Source organism: Gymnoscopelus braueri, assembly GCF_963280865.1.
Source record: "Gymnoscopelus braueri genome assembly, chromosome: 13".
Lineage (NCBI taxonomy): Eukaryota > Metazoa > Chordata > Actinopteri > Myctophiformes > Myctophidae > Gymnoscopelus > Gymnoscopelus braueri.
The window spans coordinates 32,258,918-32,279,811 of record NC_137615.1 but is presented as its reverse complement, the minus strand read 5'-3'; the positions used below and the strand labels follow the sequence as shown (position 1 = coordinate 32,279,811).

Sequence of the window (20,894 nt, the reverse complement as noted above, 5' to 3'; positions counted from 1 at the left end):
TGATTGTTTTGATAATTCAGTTGTATTTGCAGTGGTGGAAAAAGTACTACATTTTTTTACTTAAAGGTAGGGTAAGTGATATTTTTTGGTTAAAACAGAAAGTATTTTGTTAAAAGGTTAAAGCACTATATTCTGATAGTAATCATTGCTATAGAGTGTTTGTTCAGTAACAGGAGTCTCCCCGTCTCTCCAGCTGTTTAATAAACAGAAAATACATTTTCCGGTAGGTGTCAAAATCTCAGCCAATCAGGAGAAAGTACCCATTTTTAAGCTTACATTTTATAGTGTTCCAGTTCCAATTTTGCCTGCTCATTTCTTAGTGTCATCACTTCCAATTTCTCTTGTTTAATCTATATCCTGATTGAGTTCTCTATCCTAATTGGATAAAATTGGAAATGAAAATGCATTTTCTGTTTAATAAAGAGCTGGAGAGACAAGGAGACTCCTTTTACTGAACAAACACTCTATAGCAATGGGTACTATCAGAATATAGAGCTATTTAACACTTATTTTAACCAAAGAAAATCACTTACCCTACCTTTAAGTAAAAGCATCAATACTGAAATGTAGAAATACTAAGTAGAAGTAAAAGTCAGAAATTCAAAATGTACTTGAGTAAAAGTACAAAGGTAGGCCTATTATGAAAATGTACTTACAGTACAAAAAGTAGAAAGTACTCATTAGGCAGAATGTCACAAGTTTTCAAATTTTAAATGTATAAAAATATTTTGAAAATAGCAGATCTACAAGCTCAAAATGCGTTGCATTGCGACACATTGTGAGCTTGTAGATCGGCTATTTTCAAATGGCCAAAAAAGGGCTGAAGTGGTTACTGTATGTTTTGTAATAATAATCAAAATGTACTAAAGTTTTCAAATAATTGTAGTGGAGTAAAAGTAAAATATTTGCCTCTGAGATGTAGTGTAGTAGAAGTAAAACTACAGAAATTTGGAAATACTCCAGTAAAGTAACAATACCTCAAAATTGTACTTAAGTACAGTACTTGAGTAAATGTACCACTGTGTATTTGACAATACCGAGAGGTCTTTGTATTTAGACAGAATAGACCGTTATTCATGGCAGCTGTATTGACATGAAAATGTCCGGGTAAACACAGGTGTTGCCAAAGATACAATAGAAGTTGTTCCATTTAGTGTAGAGCCTTGTGAACATGCACAATAGCAGTTTGACTTGAAATAGGTTATTGGTAATACCATACCCTATTAGTTGTACTCTGCTTCATATTCACATTTTATAACTTACCTGGAAAGCATGCAGTTTGTGTCAATTCTACAGCCTACGTTTATGTTGACTGGCTGCCTTATCTAATCTAATTGTAGCCTACACAACCATATCTGTTAAATTACAGGGGTTCTGTCATTTCTTTCTGACCTATAATTTGAAGACCCACTGAGAAATTCAATTTCACATCCTAGAACCCTAACGCAGAAAAGACAGCAGATTGTCAGTTAAAGTCTAAAATTGGACCAATAGAGGCTAGTGTTTTAATATATCATCACACCATAATAGTTTATTTAGCAGTTCTAGTATTGAAAAACCAACAAATATGGAAAACTGTTGTCACTTTACTGGTGCTCTTTATCTATGACAGGCACTGGCTTTTCCCCACAGCATTTGTCTTACATAAATAATTCAGGACACCTCTAAAAAAAACAGATACAGTATACTTTAGCAAAAGACTTGTTGGAAATGATACAAAAATCATAGGCAATTACAGTCATACAAGGGTGCCAGAAAATGCAATTAGCAGCTGCAGGCTTCTGTAAAATGACCTTGAAGGCAGAATGTATAATTGGAACTCATCACATTTCACCATAACAAAGTTGTAGGCTAATGTATTTTTTGCAATTAAAATCACCAAGATTTTAAGAATTGTCGATACAACACCTGAGCTCGCCCCATAAAAGTGTAACCAAAGATGTTTGGAGAAGCTTAATACTACAAAACAAATTTGCATCCTAAAAAAAGTTCATCCCTGAAGAAAGGAAACGTCCATAAAACAGAACACCCCAAAGAGTCAAAATGATGATGTATGCAGGACCCAGTTCTGTGATTGCTCGGTCAGGTATACAAGATTATTAGCCATGTTTTGAAGTTCTTAAAGAGGGAACAGCACATTATTGTGCTGACGGTTTGACTGCTTTTGTCTACAGTAAGAGCACTTCAGCTCTTCCATAAAATAATTTAAAAAGAAGTCTGTTGTCAAAAGTCTGTATTGTCAGAGGAAGTTGATTGAACGAGGTCAAGATGATAGGCTTTGCTTTTCTCTACGTCAGCCCCTTTTCAGCCCAGACTGAAAATCTGAAAATTTTCAGCAAATGTATGACAAACTATGAATAAGCCAATAAAGCCATGGCCGTGGTGCATTTTGAGTGGGTCTGGTATGCCTGCTAATTGTGTTTGCGGGTTAGTTCAGCTTTTGGCTGGTAAAATAATGGATGGCCATTGAGGTCTTTTATTTGGCCGCTAAAGGAAAGGACCTCAACGAGAAGGTTTTTTCAGCCATGGGCCTGTCCACTTTCAGCTGGCTCACCTGCCCTTCCAAGATGGCAGCCAAAGTGTTGAATCCTGTCACAAGGCAGCTGTCAGGAGGCTGTGCCACTGTTAACATCATCCCCTGACTTTGCTGCCGAATACAGCTGGTAGAGTTTGCAAAAGTTTGGAAAACCCTACTCGTGTCAAGAGCAATGGGTATATATTTCATCACTTGCTCCCTTGGAGTGAACTCATTAAATAAATACTGACACTGTGCCAATTTAATTTAGCAGTTCAAGAATTTCCCTTAGCCCAAACCCTTGCTGAGTAAAGTGAGACCATATCTTCAAACTATACCTACATAGACATTAGTTACAGCTTTTGAAGGGTTCCTGTTTGTAAATGACTTACAATGATGGATGAATGCATGACAGATTGAAACAAACAATGCACTATCACTGTCAACAAAATGGCAGGTATATAAAATCCTGTTTAATATCCATACTATTTAGCTCTTGTTGTTTTATATTTTATTTTTGTTTAAATAGGCGTGTGGCAATTCAATGGCTATTTTTGCTGCATGACACCATAGTATGATTAAGTATATTAATGTATAAAACAAGCCTCATCAAAACACATTCCCATCTCCTCACAGCTGGACAGGGACATGGTTCTCATCTCACTCTTCGTTGTTATCATCCTATCTGCTCATTTGTGGTGCATCGGTTTTGACAAAGGCTAATTGTGGATTGCAGCCAAGTTGCATGATGAATTAGGTCACCGTTTTGTGTTTAGCTATTATTATGTTAGCTAGTGTAGGTGGCTGACACAGCGTTGCATTATTAGTTTATTTCAAAGTTTAAAATCTGTTCTCTGTGATCATCATTACATAATATTGTTTATCTGGATGCTGTGTCTATGCCAGTAAATCTTACTGGTACACTATAGGCTCTGACCTCACGTCTGTACTAGTCACGACAGAACCTCAGTGGAGTCTTGGAGAGCTTGCAGATGAGCTTGCAGATCGGCTATTTTCAAATAGCCTATGTATACAATAGGGCTAAAGTGGTTAATGCATGTTTAATAATATCATACTTTATATCTGAAAAGTAACTAGTAACTAAAGTGTTCAAATAATTGTAGTGGAGTAAAAGTACAATATTTGCCTCTGAGATGTAGTGGAGTAGAAGTAAAAGTATTGGAAATTGGAAATACTCCAGTAAAGTACACATAACTCAAAATTGTACTTCAGTAAATGTACTTAGTTACTTTACACCAATGAGTCTCAGATATGTTTGCATAGCAGAACAAAAAAAAATCTGGCATTAAAAGCTACTATTACATTTACTGGTGGATTGTATAACAATAAAATGGATAACTATTTTTCTTTTTTTTAAAGAAAATGTTCTGTCTTTCTCTGCCTCTATTTGATAGCATACAGGAGTAGACTGACAGGGAATGGAGAGAGAGAGAGAGATGGGGGAGTGACATGCGGCAAAGTATTCTGCATAGGTTGTATTTCTCTGTGGCGTGTGACATGGCCCAGTCCATTAAAACATTTCACTGTTTCCAAAGCTTTCAGGGGAAATATATACCAACCAGGGAATTAAAATAGCTGAGGCCCCAATATTTCTCGAGTTCTTTTAAGAATCTTCAGAGATTTTTTTCTCGGCAGCAACAAGACAATAATATTCCTAGCAGAATGATATTCTTGGCTGACTTTGCAAAACAACAATGTTAAGCTTAACCCTTTAAGACTGTGTCATTTTAAGATCTCTTTGGATATTAAAAAAATAGCAGATCTACAAGCTCATAGCGCGGCACCGAGTGCCACGCTATGAGCTTGTCGATCTGCTATTTTTGAATAATCGTGAAAATTTGAGCACATCTTTGAAAATATATTTATTTATTATTTATATATTTTTTTAAACTCAAATATTTGCTTCTGGGGGGATTCTACAAATGTCTTCTAAATCCTAGTTTAAAAAATAAATAAAAACATCTCAAAATATTTTGTTCCAGGGACCCCCCCCCCAGAGGTTGTAACAGAGTTAAAAATGTTCTCTACGGAAAAACAGATATTCCAAGATTTGCACACATTTTCACGATTTTTCAAAAAAAAATAGCAGATCTCAGATGAGCTTGTAGATCTGCTATTTTTCAATATCCCCAAAGAAATCTTAAAATGACACAGATGCGTTCTCGGCCTGAAAGGGTTAATTAAGTCTTTAAAAAAACTCAACTTTCCTAAATACAGTTTTTTTCCCCATTTGGGATGGCCTTGGGGCATTGTGGAGTATATCTATGGGCCCGACCCCTCCATACGAGCTGCCATGGGGAGAAGACTGGGTAGAGAGAGAGGCTTCAGGACCACGGACAGCAGCCGAAGCTCTTCGCTCAATAATAAGTTGCTGGAGGCGTGTTATTTTTGCCAGGCGTAATCACTGGGGGAATGGGCTATAACTACCAGTGCCAGCCAGCTCCTCCTCAGCCGGTGTCTTTCCTTGTAAAGAAGTGCCAGAGGTCGAGCCCTCTATTCCCTCCCCTCATATAAAATATTAAGCAAGCATTTTGAGGAGTTCCTGCCAACCTACCTTAGAGACTTCAAAAATCCTCTATGGTGCCTCCAGTTTGGCCGGGCATTCCAACAACCGGCCATGTTTGTGGGAGGGGGGGGGGGGAAGCTTGGAAGGAAAAAGCAATCTCTGTCACATGCACTATAGCAACTCCTACAGGTTGGTGCGGGTGCCTGCTCAGCAGGGAGAAGAACTGGGGCAGGTAGCCGTGTTGAGCCGAGTTGATTCTAATTTATACTGTGTGTGTGAGACAAGCCATGACTCAGGGCTCATAGCTCTGGGCATTGTACTTAAAACTTGGCTTGCGTGTATCCCCAGGTCAGTCAACAAATCAAAGCTGTGCGACATTGATGACGCGGTGTGAACGCTATAGGAATTTCAGGAGGATGAGCCAAGTGGCTCTCAGTCTGGTCTCTGTCTCACAGGGGTCGTCTCACACAACAAATGAGGCTCCGTTCCCTCGCGGTGAAACCCCTCACTGTCAGGTGAAAAGAAGTGGCTGGCGACTTTAAGTGTATCGGAGGGGACATGTGGTTGTCTACACCCTTCCCAAGACCAACAGTGGGGTTTGGCAGTGACAGGGACAGGGGAGAAAAGTTTTAAAATGATGATAGAAAAAATTACATCATTTTAGGACTTTTGGTTAGTGGGGCAGAGCCTAGTTTCTTGTCGTCTCCTCTCCTTCCAGGCAATGTAATTACCAGACAGTGATACCTCGGGCCCAGTCGCAGGAGACTTTCTGTCCTTCTTATCACCCTACCCTACACCCTCTTTTGTTAACCCCAAATAACTGTTTTTGAACACTAAACGTGGTTTTCACAGTGCTTTATTTGATATTCCAAATAGTATGTGATATTTAGGTCCTGCAACATACAATCACAATGTTGTTGGGTCTACTGGCTGTTTGCTTTACTGTCACCATGTTTGAAATGTTTGGTTTGTATATATTATTGCACTGTACAACTGTTGATCTGACTTTTGCAACATTCAAGGTATACTAGTTTATTATGTTTTATTTCTGTATTTTTATGCTTTTAAATGTCTATTTAGCCTCATGAAAAGTACATATAATTGCCTTTGTGTATGAAAAATAACAAAATATAATAATGAACATGCTTTACCTGGCCTTACACAAAATGTTTAGCTAAAGTTCACCAACATCAAGCAAGACAGTTAATTGAACCCTATAGTGTCCCTATGCTGGGGCAAACAATTGACAAACAATAGCAGATCTATAAGCTCACAACGCTTGTAGATTGGCTATTTTTGGCAAAAAGATTTAGTGTAGACTAGAGGGGGAAAAAGAGTGGAAGTATTGGGCCCTGGGGGACCCCAGTCAAGTATAGAGTTTAAGTGGTTAAGACATAACTCCCTCGAATGAATAGAAATCAAACTGAAGACAAATGTTAGAAACATCCACACAATCCAGCCACTGACTAAAACCAAACCAAATTATTTTCAAACGTCGTTGTCATGTTAAAAGTAGAACTTTGTAATTTGGTTTGCATTTTATACTCCACACTAGGGTTAGTTTTGCAGACTCAATGTAAATATATGGTGTCTTCAACGACTAGAGTTCCTAAGAGTTTCCAGAGAAAAGAATAGAGAGAAAAATGACTTAAGTTTTAAGTGCCTACTTGCCATTCATTCATTCATGAATTCATGAATTCTCTTCACGCACGCAAATACGCACGCACGCACGCACGCACGCACGCACGCACGCACGCACGCACGCGCACACCCACGCAAGCAAGCAAGCACACACAGTCAGTGCTACCTCTTATCCTGTCTTCGTTGAACAGCCCTTTTGAGCTCCGTCAGAATAGTGTCCCTGTTGTTCTTCATGTTGGTTCCAGCTGTCACCATCAGGAACTCCATCTCCACTTGACTGAAACTTTTCTGGAATGTGGAGAACTCCTCCATCCTGGCCTTGACCTCTTCTGCATCTAGATGAAAAAAAGGAGGCTGGATGATGGATTACATTTTTAACGTACAGTACCCTCTCCAGTTTTGCTGAAGTCGTGTGTGTGTGCGTGCGTGGGTGCGCGTGACGGTGTACGTGCGCATGCATGGGGCGGCAGTGGCTCAGGGGTAGAGTGACCGCCCGGTAGAGCGGCCGGATGGCAACCGCGAGGTTCCCAGTTCGATCCCGGGCCCCCCAAGAGTTAGTGTCGAAGTGTCCTTGAGCAAGACGCTGAACCCCTAATTGCTCCCGATGAGCAGGTTGGTGCCTTGCATGGTTTCCTCCACCATCGGTGTACGAATGGGTATCTATGTAAAGCGCTTTGGATAAAAGCGCTATATAAATGCACCATTTACCATTTATGTGTGTGTAAGAGTGTGTTTATCAGGAGCACTTGCCAATTGCTGCGTTGCTCCAGTTTTGAGAAAAGGAATGTCTCCATTGTGAATGAAACATCACATCGTGTGTGAGGTGAATTTAAATGGTGGGATCAAAGCTCGTCTCTCCCTCACCTGGTCAGTTTATTATTTCATAGAAAGAGTATAGGTGTTCCCAATAACCTTGTTTTTACACAACAGACCTTTACAATTCTTTCTGTTGAAGAGAGGCATGTAGATGATGGTGGGTTGGTTTTGTTCTCCCTGGAAAACATAGCAGTCTTTCGGCCAATCTTTCTCCTCCAGGATCGTGTTGTCTATCTCTGGGAAAGGTTTCTTCATCTCGTGTGCGTAGTCTCTCGCCAGGGTCAGCGTCTGGGGAAGGTAGAGGAGCTGTGAGTTGATCTGAGGTCAACCTTGGGTGTTATCAAGCTCTCCAAAAAGCCACAGTTATTCCCACTGGTCCCCCTTTTTAATAAAAAAACATTTACCTTTCAACACTTTTCCTGTTGTGTTCTATTTATGAAGTGCCCGTAGTCAAACTTTTACTTGGACAACAAAGATTTGATTGATTGAAATGACAGTAAACATTTAACTTTTACACTTCAAGCTGAATTGGTTGTTTGTTTCCTCCTGGTATCTCTATAATACAATTGGCAAGTGGCAAGTGTGGCTGTTTGTCTGTTTGTCTGGGTCTACAAGGTTGCCAGGTTTCGCGAAAGAAACAAGCAACCAGGTCTATGAAAACGAGCCCAAAAAAACGCAACCACCAATATTTACAATCGACTTTAAAGACCAACGCTGCTTACAATGAATTTCTAGTAGTAATACAAGTAGACACAGACGCGTGTGCGCCCGTGCGAGCGGACACACACACACACACACACACAGTACCTCAAAGATGTCCCCAGCACTGTACTCTGGTGCTATGATGAGGTCTATGTCTCTCTTGTCTCCCAGGAAAGGAGGGTAACCCACATTGACCAGCAGTCCAGCGTCCATCAGGTTGATTCTCTCTTTAGAATGAAGACAAGATGGCACTGCAGGATCTGTTCCATAAAGAGAAGGATCTCACTTTACGTTTATCACTTCAGTCCTACAGTATATATTTGGACTACCCATGTGTAGAAAGGCCTGTTTTAACACACACACACACACACACACACACACACACACACACACACACACACACACACACACACACACACACACACACACACACACACACACACACACACACACACACACACCACTCTATAGACGGCTTAGCTCCAGCAGAGCCATGCTGTAAAAAAAAAGTAGTCGGTAGTTTCTTCAGTCTCACCCGGGTGCTGGTAGAGGAAGTTACCGATAGTTCCCCACTCCCATTTCACAATCAGAGGAATAACATGTTTGACCAGCCAAGAGACTAGAAAAATAAAAAACATATCACACAGAAGCAAATATAATTACATAGAGAAGGACAGAAGGATATATTTATAAATCAGTGTCAATCAATAAGTCTATGAATCTATATCATCAATTCAAATCAATCAATCTTGGCATATACTGACCATAAATCTTGAATGGTCCGCCTGGCAAGCCTTGGCACCACACCTCTAAGATTCTGATTAGCTCTAAAGTGCGGTTCTGGAAGAGCTCTTTCTTCTCCTCTGGACTCTTTGACTTCAGCAGTGCTGACTCGTTATAGTTGACCTTGGCTGGAAGAAGGTAGAAATCAGAGGAGTGTTGGTTTAGCTCAGAGAGTGTAACAAATGGAGATCCTGTGGCCATTTTTAAGTTAAATTAAAGCCTGATTAACACTTGGTTGCGTGTCGGTGTATAAATTAAGCATTAGTCTACACTCTGACTCTGATGTGCAGAGCCTGCTTTAGTCTGAAAATGTAATGATCCGGTATATTATAAAATAATGCAAATAATATTCATAGCCAAAGCTAACTGATTGGAGAGAAGTACAATGGGTTTTAGGGCTAAATGCATAGTAAGTGATTTTATTTATTTTTTGTTAATTGTGTTAAATAATATTCTATAGTGTTTGTTCAGTAGAGAAGTAGAGATGGGGTCTCCCCATCTCTATAGCCCTTTAGGAATGCATTTTCAGTGTGTGGGGGAAAAAACATATCTCTGCTGTCCGGCAGAAACCAGCTAATTCCAAAATGTTCATTTTTCAGGAAATGACAAAAACAAAACAAAAAGTGGAGTTAGGAGGTTTTGTTCATCATTGATAAAAACTGCTAAATGGACCCCCAAGCTCACAATGAGGTCGGGGGTCAAAAGGGGGTGGAGCCAGTTAGCAAAACCAGCTAACTCCACCCCCCTTTGGTGGTTTAGCAGAAAGTTTGAGGATCCAATGGAGTTAGCTGGTTTTGTCAGAAGCACTTTTTAATACTTTTCACTGGTTCAATATTTTTTTAATCAACACACAGACGTAAAGGGTGTTCATTAGCACTGATTTATGGAAAAAAAGCGGAAAAAAATAGTTAGCTGGTTTCTGCCGGACAGCAACGTAGTCATTAATCTTATAGCAATAGTTTTTTCGTATCTTATCTCATCTTATCATCAGTACCTTTCAGCGCTGTCTGCAGGTCATCCAGGTTATCTAGAACAACAGGATCTTGCATTCGATTCCTCATCAGGGCCACTAGTTTGTCCACAATATGATAGACACGCATGTACTCGTATGCAGTGCTGTTATTACTGTCATCATTTCCAAGCTCTGAAAGACACACACATACACGCCACACACACACACACACACACACACACACACACACACACACACACACACACACACACACACACACACACACACACACACACACACACACACACACACACACACACACACACACACACACACGCACGCGCTGTTCAATGAACTTTGCTTGTATTTCTATTGCTGAAGAACAGGTTGTTCTCCACACAGTTCCTGTTCACTGTCAAGCAACAGGCAGTGCACAGAGAGGAAGGTGCTAAAACAATTGCTTTCATTGTTTTCATTTAAATGTGCTGTTAGAAATGCAAACCTCATAGCGTAGACGTAGATAAGCCCTGAGTGTTAAATCCATTTTACATTCAATTGAAACTCATGAGTTTGCTAGTGATGCATTTTCTAAAATAAAATGCATCATGAAAAGCCATGGAAATCTGTAATAACATTTTAACATTAATATAAGCCTTTGAATTCATTTGTTGATTGTTTTTATTATTACCGGTCATCCATGGAGGCAGCAGGCCTCTGAGCACAGCCTCATCGGCCACTGCAGAACCCAGAATGCCTGAACAAAATGAACACACACACACACAGACTTTTACTCAATGGCAGAAAATGCACACATACACGCACATGTGCAGTAGTAACACTGCCCGCACGCATGCGTGCACACACACACACACACACAGACACACAGACACACACACACACACACACACACACACACACACACACACACACACACACACACACACACACACACACACACACACACACACACACACACACACACACACACACACACACACACACACACCTTGCAGTTTGACCATGTCCATCTCAGGCTTCCTCTGCTTCAGCTCCCCAGCCTGGAAGCTGCTGCCCAGGTGAGACGTTTCAACAAAGAGACCCAACTCTGTAAAACCGGCCTCATGAGGAGTCCACTCGAACCATGAACCTGACAGACAGACAGACAGACAGACAGACAGACAGACAGACAGTGTGAGAAAGACAGACAGACAGACAGACAGACAGACAGACAGACAGACAGACAGACGGGAATAAAAGTGCAACAGAGAAACAGAAACAGCAAGGAACAGAGAAAATGTGTGAGGATGAAGGACCACAATGACGTAGAGCCTTTCTCATGGGAGAGAAACTCTCTCTTTCTCTGTGTGTGTGTGTGTGTGTGTGTGTGTGTGTGTGTGTGTGTGTGTGTGTGTGTGTGTGTGTGTGTGTGTGTGTGTGTGTGTGTGTGTGTGTGTGTGTGTGCACGTGCGCGCGTGTACCGTTCGTAAGTCCTTGAGAGAAGCAGTGTTTTTCTATAGCGCTGTAGACAGGATAAGGGTTGGTGGTATTTCTACTGGCCTCATCTGATAAACACCTCGTATCCATCTGCTCAACACAGTGAAACATGTCAACGTGGTCAAACATGTGCATTACTCAATCATGTGGTGGATAGAATCCAAATGTACCCACTTATAAGGCCTACTACAGTATACGTCATTTCCTGGGGAGTGGGGGACCCCAGGCGGTCTACTAGATATTTACGCCAAATGTTATAGCAACAGAATGTGGACGCTATGGGGCATTGGTTCTCAAAGTGGGGTCCTTGGGGGGTACCAGGGGGTCCCCAGCTAAATTAGTTAATATAGCGTCACAATCATTTTAACCACTTTAACCATATTTTATACTTTGGCTATTCAAAAACAGCAGATATACAAGCTCTTAGCGCTATGAGCTTGTAGATCTGCTATTTTTGAAAAATCCCTGGCACAAAATATTTTCGAGATGGGGGGGGGGGGGGGGTCCGCAGACAAATACATATCATTTTGGGGGTCCTTGACATGAAAAAGTTTGAGAACCACTGGGTTCAATATACCTGTTTCATGATGCCAGCCGCGGTGATAACTGCCCAGATATCGGTGAGAGAGAAGTACTCCTCTTTTGCCCTCTTTTCCAGCCAGGACACAACCTCGGCCAGCTCCACTCCAGAGCCCTGCATACCAGCCACTGTTCTCATGGTGTCCCTGCTCCACATGGGATCACTGTACAGAGACGCCATGGACCTGGGGGACATGCAGACCGAGGGACGGAGGGAGGGAGGGAGGGATGACAGAGGGAGCAGGACAGACAGATGCAATTACGGAAACATTTGGTTGACAGGGAATCAATGAATTTCATTTAAAATCATTCATCTGGTAGACCAGGTGATATTCTTTGGTTAAAAAAAATGTTTTTGTTAAAAGATTAAAGCATAGTAATCATTGCCCTCGAGTGTGTGTTCAGTCACAGGGGTCTCCCTGTCTCTCCAGCTCTTTAATAAACAGAAAATACATTTCCAGGTACAGTAGGTGACAACATTTCAACCAATCAGGACAGAGTACCCATTTATCAGCTTCATTAGAGTTCCAGTTCCAAATCCAATTTTTGTCTGCTCATTTCTTTGTGTCTTCACTTCCAATTTAATGTGTTTAATCTGTATCCTCCTGACTGAGTTCTCTATGCTGATTGGATGAAGTTGGTATCCCGACCTGAAAATGCATTTTCACTCCTGTTACTGAAAAAACACTCTATAGCAATGAGTACTATCTGAATGTAGAGCTATTTAACACTTATTTTAACCAAAGAAAAACACTTACCCTACCTTTAACATCTGGGTAATGCACTCAATTCTTGATAACTTGAGTATTTAATCAATACTTGGTCTTGTCCGGTCAAGAACGGACAAGAGCACATTTGCATGTTTTTTTTAAAAAAGAGCACATTTGTGTCTTTTTTATATATAGTATAGTACAAGCTCCCAACACACCACGATGGTATTTTGGCTATTTTTGTGCGACATCATCATACGATGACGTATAAGATAGGGCTTAAGTGGTCAATTCAATTACTTTCCCTGAGAGATTACACAAAGACTTCCCTGAGAAGTTTTTGTGATCTACTATGAGCGTGCGCTCGTGCGTGCGTGTGTGTGGGTGTAATCACCATGTAGATCCAGACACTCCCCCCAGGTAGAGCAGAGAGTCCAACAGATCATCTGCTGCCATCTGACTAACAGAACCCAGCAGAGACACTGCTGCCCTCTGACCTCCCCCTGATGCCAACAGAGCAACATGAGGAACACACTCCTAGAGAGACAGACAGACAGACAGACAGACAGACAGACAGACAGACAGACAGACAGACAGACAGACAGACAGACAGACAGACAGACAGACAGACAGACAGACAGAGTTAGAGAGGGGGCGGCAGTAGCACACACACATGAAGATAGAGAGATACAGCACTGTACATTATTAGTTAAGTTAAGTTAGCGAGTGACAACAAAAGAAAAAAGGAAAGAAAAGTGGATAAAAAAGAAAAGAAAGAACAAATGTTCTGTTTGAGAAGCCCTGTCCTACTCTACAGTACCAGTGTACAGTTGATTCCCAGCTTGTCGAAGGCCTCTAGAACGACATGCTTCCTGTCCTGGACATACTGCTGCTCTCCAGCACACAGATCCTGGGACTGGCGGATGTACTGCTGATAGACACAACAACAGGAGTCAATCAGAATGTGATACGGCGAGGAAAACAGACAGTTCTTTTAGATTGGTGTAATGATGTGATTGTCCCATATTGTCCCTCACAAAACCTTCATCACACAAGATATAAAACGGCATTTCAAAATTGCAGCGTGTGTGTGTGTGTGTGTGTGTGTGTGTGTGTGTGTGTGTGTGTGTGTGTGTGTGTGTGTGTGTGTGTGTGTGTGTGTGTGTGTGTGTGTGTGTGTGTGTGTGTGTGTGTGTGTGTGTGTTTATTCCTTGTTTACATGATCCTTATTTAACTGGACCTTCCAAGGTCAATGTAACACAAATAACACAAAGTCAGCGGAATCCACTCCCTAAAAAGAAAAGCTGTTTAATGTTTTGCTTTAATCAAGTATCTTGCTGTTTCTGATGCTAAATAGTGACCATTACCTGTTACCATAGTAGCCGACGGAACCCTCCCTACAAATAGTATAAATTAAGCTTTATTTATTTGTATTTATTTGTCTGAGCATGCAAACCAAACAGTGGTGCTATCAACTGACCACATTTTATAAAGGTCTCACCTTGGGAGCTGTTGTTGTTGTCATGTTGTCTGCTGTCTGTTCTGAGGCCGCTGTCAACAAAACGACACAAAGAAACATCAATAAAACCTCCAGACGTATACTTCTGCACCACATGACGGAACAGCTTTAGAGCAGGTTAAATTGACAGTGAATGCGGGAAGTTAAATCCTCTCGTTGTCCGTTGAAAGATTCTTCCACTTTCCTCGTGCGCTCACTTCCTCTGTTGGATGTAAACTTTGGGGGCAAAGCTTTCTGGTTGTGGTCATGATTACGTAATTACGTAGTGGGATAGCACACACACACACACACACACACACACACACACACACACACACACACACACACACACACACACACACACACACACACACACACACACACACACACACACACACACACACACACACACAAATGCGTTCTCCATCATTATCCAATGGGTCCGATCTTCTTATACAGTATGTGGCGATCCTATTAATATATGGAATGCGCACACACACACACACACACACACACACACACACACACACACACACACACACACACACACACACACACACAGTCACACACACACACACACACACACACACACACACACACACACACACACACACACACACACACACACACACACACACACACACACACACACACACTCCAGAGAAGTAAACCCACACCATGGAACAAATGGATGATTTGTACCATCTGCAGGCCCCTGAAGAAACTCCAAACACATACCAGATGTAGAAGACAGGTTTCCAGTCAGACCGCTGAAGCCTTCAGATTAGGACTGTGATAGAATGAACCTCAGCCAGCAAACAGCTTTAAATACCCTGACGTTTGGCCACACCCATACAGGTACACTAAAGGCAGGTATACACACGCACACACACGCGCACACACACACACACACACACACACACACACACACACACACACACACACACACACACACACACACACACACACACACACACACACACACACACACACACACACACACACACACACACACGCTCGCGCATGACTCTCCCTTTCTCACATTTCTTCACACATTCCCCATGCATCATTCACGAGTTGTGGGTGGACCAGTTTGCTATAACATTTGAGGAGGGCGGCTTGTTTGCATTCCACTTATCTAACGATCATTTGATTAGATACACAATATAACAGACACGGCAACCAATCAATCACTCAATCAATAATCAATATAATGATTATTTTATGATTTCAATATGCTGTGTAGAAGCCAGCCATACTGTATGTTTGAGTCATGGCAACATCCTGTTGGAAACATCATCATTGAGCACATAATGTTGCTCAATGGGATTACCTAAGATTCAAACTCACAGCAAAACAGAGGTAAAAAAAAAGTCCCTTCTCAGTCAGTGTGACTAGTCAGGACAAACATCCTTTACGCACTTCAAAGTCCTGAGGTTCAAACAAAGGACCTTACGGGTCTATATGGGTCAGCCTTTATGCTCAAATTGGCCTTACGGGTGGTCCCATTTGGGTCCACTTTCACACAGTCAGAGTTCAATTAGCACTGAGGATTTTAATGTGCAGAAATCACAGCACTCCACTGAAGTCAGGATGCGTCTCATTCTCTGTTAAGGTCATTCAAAATATGACCCCCATGTATGTAAGCGTAGGGCAAAACGTTGTCCTGGCACTGTGACATTGACCTTTGGCCGAAGTTTCCAAGAGACATCTGGAGAGTGTTCAAGTTGCCAGTTTGATTCCAGGCACTGTTTACAGTGCTTTGACCGTACTTGCAGATAACTCCAGGGTCAAAGGGATATGATTGCGTTCCCAAATGCACACTGTGGTGACAGTATAGGCTATAACCGTACTTAGCTGTGTAGATAACTAATATCATCAACAAAATGATATCACAGGCATTCACACACGTACTGGGGACAGATGTACTCACTGTACCAACTATATACACTCTGACATGTCACTATCAGTGTTGCCAGATTCTGTGAGAGAAACAAGCAACCAGGTCTAGGAAAAACCAGCCCAAAAGAAGCGACCATGGGCCACATGAGCACTTTAATATATACATCAGCTAATCAGCTAATATATACATCAGCTATTTGAAAATAGCAGATCTACAAGCTTACAACGCGTCGCATCGCGACGCGTTGTGAGCTTGTAGATCGGCTATTTTCAAATACAATCTTGCGGGGAAATTATAACAAGCAGATCTGGCAACCCTGATCACTATCTACTTTATATATCTATTTCACGTGTTATTCCAACTACTGGTGTTGTGTATAAAAGAGAAGGGATGTGTGTTATTCTGCCAGCACTGAAGGAGCTGTCTGGTCGAAATAAACCAAGTCTACTCAAGCCTGAGTAAGCCACATAATTGGTTTCCAGTTTTTCTTACAATAACTGCCAACTTCTCCGAGTTGTTCCATCGTCCATAACGATGCATCGCAGAAGCGGCGGCCGGGTGATCGGGTTGGCGATTCACTGTCTTCTGATGACAGGACTTCTGGGACAGATCACGGCGCCCACAGAGGGGACGCTAGACTTCACTCCAGAGACGGAGGCAGTCTTACCGGTGCAGGGTTCCCAAAAGCGAGGGAATTCAGCACTTCCTGTGGCTTCCGAAATGAAAGAGAATTCAGCACTCGCTGTGAAGATTGACGGGACGTCTTTGAGCTCTCACACACCAGTGGAGAAGACATCAAGAGACCTCAGGAGGATATCGGCAACCACTCGCAAGGTGAGAGACACGAGAGTGAAGAAGGATTCTCATGCAAAAAGCATCAGCAATGGATTCTTTACCTGCTGCACTTTTCACTGTAGACTGTTCTCTTCTGTTTTTAACTGCACTATGTTGCACCCATAGGTACATTTTTTATATTTTATATTTTGCACAATATTCTTTATAGCCTGAGGAACACATACATTTGACAGTGTTGTATATTTGACCACGTATATACTGTATAACAGCACCATTCTTGTGCCTTGTATATTTACTTTTGTCACTGTTTTGTTTTTATCCAACAATGTACTGTAACTGCCAAAGTTTAAGTTGAATATGAAGGATTCAGTAATAATTATCTTTTGAAGACTTATCAAAAATGTAATGTAAATGTATGAGGACTGACTCGTAGAAACTCGAGTCAGTTTTACTAAGACTAGATGGTTTAAGTGGTTAAATTGTGATATACATACAGATGTATGTCTATAATCTACAGATATTGCATGTTTGTATTACAGAACCAGGTACGGCGCTCTCAGACTCTGTCTGCTGGAGAACAGCAGTATGTTGTGGAGAGAAAAAAGATAGTTCTGGAGGCTCTCAACGACCTGGGAATCGACTGTACGCTGGTACGAATCAATACACTGAATAGTTTATAGTCAACATATATAAAAGAACCATATCTGTTACAGTATATATGTATATCTCTGTCTCTCTCCCTCTTTCTGTCACGCCTGTATGTCTGTTTCACTATCTTTGTAACTCTGTCTTTGTAACTCTGTCTTTGTGTCTGTCTGTCTGTCTGTCTGTCTGTCTGTCTGTCTGTCTGTCTGTCTGTCTGTCTGTCTGTCTGTCTGTCTGTCTGTCTGTCTGTCTGTCTGTCTGTCTGTCTGTCTGTCTGTCTGTCTGTCTGTCTGTCTGTCTGTCTGTCTGTCTGTCTCTCTCTCTCTCTCTCTCTCTCTCTCTCTCTCTCTCTCTCTCTCTCTCTCTCTCTCTCTCTCTCTCTCTCTCTCTCTCTCTCTCTCTCTCTCTCTCTCTCTCTCTCTCTCTGTCTGTCTGTCTGTCTGTCTGTCTGTCTCTCTCTCTGTTTCACTATCTTTGTAACTCTGTCTTTGTGTCTGTCTGTCTGTCTGTCTGTCTGTCTGTCTGTCTGTCTGTCTGTCTGTCTGTCTGTCTGTCTGTCTGTCTGTCTGTCTGTCTGTCTGTCTAGGAGTCTGTCCCTCATGTAGCTCTGTTGGGCTCAGTGGGAGGGGAGAGAGCAGCAGTGTCTCTCATGGGTTCTCTGGGTCAGATGAAGACAGACGGTCTGTTGGACACACTGCTCTACCTGGGCGGACTGTCCGGATCCAGCTGGTGAGAACATAACGCACTAATAAAATAACAGCAACGCACGTTCAATAAACTTGAGGTATACATTATCCTCTTGGTCTAAACTCAACTCCTAAAGTTGAAATATAATAACACACAAAAACCTGACAGAGGGATGAATTCAACACACCGGCTGCACTTTAAATCTGGTGCTTTCTACCGTAACTTTATCCAACTCATTTCCGGCAAGTGACACCATATAATGTAGGATTTAGACCCTCTATTCTCCCCGATGAAGTTCTGTAACATCCAGTGGTGGAAAGTAACTAAGTACATTTACTTAAGTACTGTACTTAAGTAAAAAAAAATCGGTATTTGTACTTTACTTGAGTATTTCCAATTTCCAATACTTATACTTATACTCCACTATACATCTCAGAGGCAAATATTGTACTTTTACTCCACTACAATTATTTGAAAACTTTAGTTACTAGTTACTTTTCAGATATAAATTATTACATTATAAAACATACCTTAACCACTTTAGCACTATTTTATACCTAGGCTATTTGAAAATAGCCGATCTACAAGCTCACAACGCGTCGCATCGCGACGCGTTGTGAGCTTGTAGATCTGCTATTTTCAAACATTTTAGTACTTTTACTTTTGGTACTTTAAGTACACTTTGATGCCAATACTTTTGTACTTTTAGTCAAGTCCATTTTGAATTCTGGCCTTTTACTTGTAACAGAGTATTTCTATATCGCAGTATTGGTACTTTCACTTAAGTAAAGAATTTGAGTACTTTTTCCACCACTGGTAACATCTAAGTGATCTAACATTATGTTGTTGCCCCTGTCTCCCCCTGTCTCTGTCTGTCTGTCTGTCTGTCTGTCTGTCTGTCTGTCTGTCTGTCTGTCTGTCTGTCTGTCTGTCTGTCTGTCTGTCTGTCTGCCTGCCTGCCTGCCTGCCTGCCTGCCTGCCTGCCTGCTTGTCTCTCTGACCCTCTGCCTCCAAGGTCGATGGTGTCTCTGTACAGTGATCCCATGTGGAGTACTAGGAACATGTCCAGCACAGTGTCAAGTCAGTGGGGTCCTCCTGTGGGGCTAGAAGAGGCTATGTACTGGCTGGCAAAGAGGGCCCAGGAGGAAGACTTCTCTCTCACTGATTTCTGGGCAGTCATGACCTCTGTTGGTATCACGAAAAAGGTAACAATACACAGGGGCAGGCTTTCTATCTATCTATCTATCTATCTATCTATCTATCTATCTATCTATCTATCTATCTACTGTATGTATGTTCAGTAGTGGAAAAAGTACTCAAATGTTTTACTTAAGTAAAAGTATCAATGGGCCTACTGCAATGTAGAAGTACTCTGTTACAAGTAAAAGTCCGGAATTCAAAATTTACTTGGGTAAAAGTACAAAAGTATTGGTATCAAAATGCACTTAACGTACCAAAAGTAAAAGTACTCAAATGTTTGAAAATAGCCAATCTACAAGCTCACAACGCGCCGCGATGTGAGCTTGTAAATCGGCTATTTTCAAATAGCCTATGTATAAAATAGGGCTAAAGTGGTTAATGTATGTTCTATAATTTAATAATCTATATCTGCAAAGTAACTAATAACTAAAGTTTTCAAATAATTATAGTGGAGTAAAAGTACAATATTTGCCTCTGAGATATAGTGGAGTAGAAGTAAAGGTATAGACAATTGGAAATACTCCAGTAAAGTAAAAGTACCTAAATACAGTACTTGAGTAAATGTATTTTGTTACTTTCCACCACTGTGTGTGTATGCATATATACAAGCTCACATGCAGTATGTAATATAGCAGTACATGTGTAGCAGCGATTATTCCTTTTTGGATGAGTGGTCGATGTTTGGCTTACTATGCAGGAGACCTGGGTTCGAGTCCACAATGTTTATGCATGTACTGTATGTTTGCAACAAAGCTTTCTATTATTTTTTTATTACAATTAACGTGATTATCTGTGTAATTTAAGACATATTTAAAGCATTCCACAACCTTTTTAGATGGATGTGCGGTGTCTCTCTAAGGAGGCAGAAAGACCCGCTATCAATCCCTACCCTGTATACAGCGCAATAGAAAAGAACTGCAACAACTATGGTCCTTTGAAAGGTACGCACGCACGCGCACACACCCACACCCACACACACACACACACACACACACACACACACACACACGTACAGTACAGTATATGCACATAGAAATTCTAACTTAACTCTCTCTCTCTCTCTCTCTCTCTCTCTCTCTCTCTTTCACACACAGGTAGATGGTTTGAGTTCACTCCCCATGAGTCTGGATTCACAGATTTAGGTCTGTTTATCAACACATCTCATCTGGGCTCTAGGCTTCAGGAGCCCAAGCCAGAGATGGACATGGTCAGGTTACACGGTACGTGTTCAAAACAACGTGACAGTCCAGTAGTAAAGGAACAGCGCTCTGACTGGAGGCTCAGGGTACTACCAGGGTTGCCAGATCTGCTTATTATAATTTCCCTGCGCAAGATTTTATTTGAAAATAGCCGATCTACAAGCTGCGACGCGTTGTGAGCTTGTAGATCTGCTATTTTCAAATAGCTGATGTATATGTTAAAGGTTTCATGACGTTCAGTTTTACCA

General features: G+C 41.5%; 1 protein-coding gene across 2 annotated transcripts; it reads right to left on the bottom strand.

Moving 5' to 3' along the window:
- Positions 1–805: 805 nt before the first annotated feature.
- LOC308099145 (cytosolic phospholipase A2 gamma-like) lies at positions 806–15,029 on the bottom strand. Of its 2 annotated transcripts, none has more exons than XM_080447762.1 (15): positions 14,956–15,029; positions 14,221–14,270; positions 13,540–13,650; positions 13,114–13,256; positions 12,008–12,194; positions 11,415–11,520; positions 10,943–11,083; positions 10,625–10,690; positions 9,979–10,128; positions 8,966–9,112; positions 8,737–8,820; positions 8,307–8,461; positions 7,616–7,787; positions 6,850–7,018; positions 806–6,651 (listed from the first exon to the last, which is right to left on the bottom strand). In XM_080447762.1, the coding sequence occupies exons 2-15, from the start codon at positions 14,242–14,244 to the stop codon at positions 6,636–6,638; spliced, it is 1,671 nt and encodes a 556-aa protein (XP_080303888.1). In that variant the 5' UTR covers positions 14,245–14,270; positions 14,956–15,029; the 3' UTR covers positions 806–6,635. The 2 variants fall into 2 exon arrangements, with proteins under 2 accessions (XP_080303888.1, XP_080303889.1); XM_080447763.1 differs by having other exon boundaries at positions 13,540–13,647; positions 14,956–15,015.
- Positions 15,030–20,894: the final 5,865 nt, after the last annotated feature.